The 2708-nt window shown below is 40.5% G+C and overlaps 1 protein-coding gene across 4 annotated transcripts in view; it reads left to right on the top strand.

Moving 5' to 3' along the window:
* The window catches only part of osbpl8 (oxysterol binding protein-like 8), a 110743-nt gene that overhangs the window by 52478 nt on the left and 55557 nt on the right, over positions 1-2708 (top strand). For 3 of the 4 annotated variants that reach the window (XM_014015607.1, XM_014015608.1, XM_014015606.1), the window contains exon 3: positions 1153-1189. The exons of the other annotated variant lie outside the window; for it this stretch is intronic. In XM_014015607.1, the coding sequence (XP_013871061.1) occupies positions 1153-1189 (37 nt within the window). The remainder of the gene's footprint in view (positions 1-1152; positions 1190-2708) is intronic. 4 annotated transcript variants of the gene reach the window in all.

Raw genomic sequence — 2708 nt, 5'->3', positions numbered from 1 at the left:
TCTCAGGGCACTGTACAAAAACCTTCATATCAAATTCCAATTTGTAAAAAAAAAAAATTGCAAAAAAATTCTTTAAAAGTCAGACAAAATGATTTTCTCAATTTTTTTTTTCACATTTTGTCTCTCATAGTTGAGGTCTACCTATGATGTCAATTACAGGCCTCTCATCTTTTTAAGTGGGAGAACTTGCACAATTGGTGACTGACTAAATACTTATTTTCCCCACTGTATTTTAACTATCTGATTGAGCTGTTTCTGAATATTTTTGAGGCAAGAGTAGGCTAAGTTTTCAAAATGTCCAACTGCAACAGCATCAGCCACACTCTCAGTGCAGGGGTGGGCAATCTTGGTCCTCGAGGACAGCTATTCTGCATGTTTTACTGCTTCCCCGCTCCAACACACAAGATACAGAGATGGAATTACATCTTCAGGTTCTACAGAAGTTTGGTAATCACACATTCATTCAAATTTGTGTTGGCGCAGAGAAACATGCAAAACATGCAGGATAGCAGCCCTCCAGGACTAAAGTGCCAAAGACCATCTCACCATCGCCATCTTGAGGACATGTGCAACAAATCAAGATTAGTTGATTAAAATTGTGGTGTTTTTCAAAATGAACAGCTGATTTCACAGTAAATGTTTATTACTTGAAATACAAGCCTTTGATATTAGGTTGTTGCAGTCATTGTGTGATGTTCTGTGTGTGCACTTTAGTTTGTTCATTTGGTTTTGCCTAAATCTACGGTCATTCCCTCCCAGCCCATCACCCTGTTTGTGCTGCCACTTTTGTTTTAATTTGTGTCTTTTGTTACCATTTTAGTTGAACTAACATGTTTTTTCTTTTCTTTTTTTTGTCTCTTGTCTCCTTTTATTTATTTTATTTTTGTTTGTCACTTGTCACATTTGGCTGCAACGTCTCTTGCTGCTGTTGCTGATGCTGCCCGTTGTTGCCAACCCTGCTGCACACAAACCTGCAACTGTGAACATCTGGTCAACAACACATGGCGGACACCCTTCTCTCCCCCCTCTCTCTTTGAATCTCTGTCCAAAATCACATTTTTGCCATCTCTTCCCCTTGCCTCCGTTATTCCCCCATTATCGTTATTCTTTCGCTTCTCTTCTCTTTCTGTTTCCACGCTTTTCTGTTGCTAGCATCATGCAGAGTTGAGGGAGCATCTTATCACCTCCGGTAAGCCAGCGACCTTTACACAATCATCAGAGGGGCGGGTTATTTTAGGCTGTTTTAGAGCTGGATGAAATATGTAGATGTTTGTGTCTGAAATATCCAAAGGTAGGGGTGCACCAATTGCAGTTTATCACCAATCTTTAAAGTCTGCCGATTCCGATATTTGCCGATACAGACTTTTTAAATAACGGACACTGTCAGGTGTTATGAGGTGACAATACACCTTCAATGTTCCAATCATTGAACACTCTTGAAACGATACAAACTTGTTTTAACTGGACATTAGGTAGTGCTTACAGCAGAGCAAAAGGGGACAGTGAATGATTTTTATACCTTTACAGAGGTACTGTAGATGAGAAGCCGATCTGTACCACAATCTTATCCAGATATCAGCCAATCTCCCAAAGTTACGGAAATCTGTGCCGATAAATTGGCCAGCTGATTTATCCTTGCACACCTACCAGATAGTAACTAATAGTAATAAGTATTTTTTTTACATTTTACTGAAACCAAAGTTTAAATTCTTCTACACTGCATGTCCAAAAAAAAGTTGCCACCTGGATTTAATTATCTATGGTCAGGTCTAGGTTCAGCAACAGTCTGTGCTCAAAGAATGAGGTCCGACTAGGGTTGGGCAATATTGGCAAAAAAAATTAATCATGATTAATTGTGGTATTTAGTCGATAACGATTAATTTGACAATTAATCCCCTGGAGTCCCTGGACACCCTTATGTCCTGGTCACATGACTAATTTAGTGAGAAAGATTTGCTCTTCATACAAATCTGTTCCAAATTGTGTCAAAATTACAGACTTCAGGCTATACATCAAATTTTAAATTGTGTTGATAGATAAATAAATTACAGAACTTGTTAAAAAAATGTGCATCATATTTGAAGCAGAGAGGAGCAGCAAGTGGTCTCTGCCTGGTGGCATTAATCGTATTAATCGTCAAGTGCCAAAAAGTAATCGATTGTTTTTCTCATGATTAATTGCACACGATACGATTATGCCCAACCCTAGGTCCGACTACCTGAATATACTGAATGACCATGTTATTGCATCTTTTTTTTCTTCTCTGATGGCACGGCCATATTCCAAGATGACAATGCCAGCATTCATGGGGCTGGAATTGTGACAGAGTGGTTCAGGGAGCATGAGACATCATTTTCACACATGGATTGGCACCACAGAGTCCATTGAGAATTTTTGGGATGTGCTGGAGAAGGTCAGACTCCACCATCATCAGTGCAAGAACTTGGTGAAAATTTAATGCAACAATGGATGGAAATAAATCTCGTGACATTGAAGCCACAGTGAATGTGTGCCATCTTCAAAGCTAAAGGGGGTCCTTCGAAATACTCTATTAGGCTGTGTCCAAAACGACAGGCTGGGTCCTCCGGAGGACCCAGACTCCCCGGTCTCGGCGGGCCGGGTCCTTGGTAGGCCGGGAAGACCGGAAAAAAAGTGTCTGTGAATTTGGACGGTCTAGCCTCCCCTCCTTACCCCGGCGTACGTCATGT

The sequence above is a fragment of the Austrofundulus limnaeus genome, unplaced genomic scaffold (assembly GCF_001266775.1).
Source record: "Austrofundulus limnaeus strain Quisiro unplaced genomic scaffold, Austrofundulus_limnaeus-1.0 Scaffold132, whole genome shotgun sequence".
NCBI classification, from domain to species: Eukaryota; Metazoa; Chordata; class Actinopteri; order Cyprinodontiformes; family Rivulidae; genus Austrofundulus; species Austrofundulus limnaeus.
Note: the sequence above shows the minus strand (reverse complement) of the source record. Positions and strands in the feature narration are given on the sequence as shown.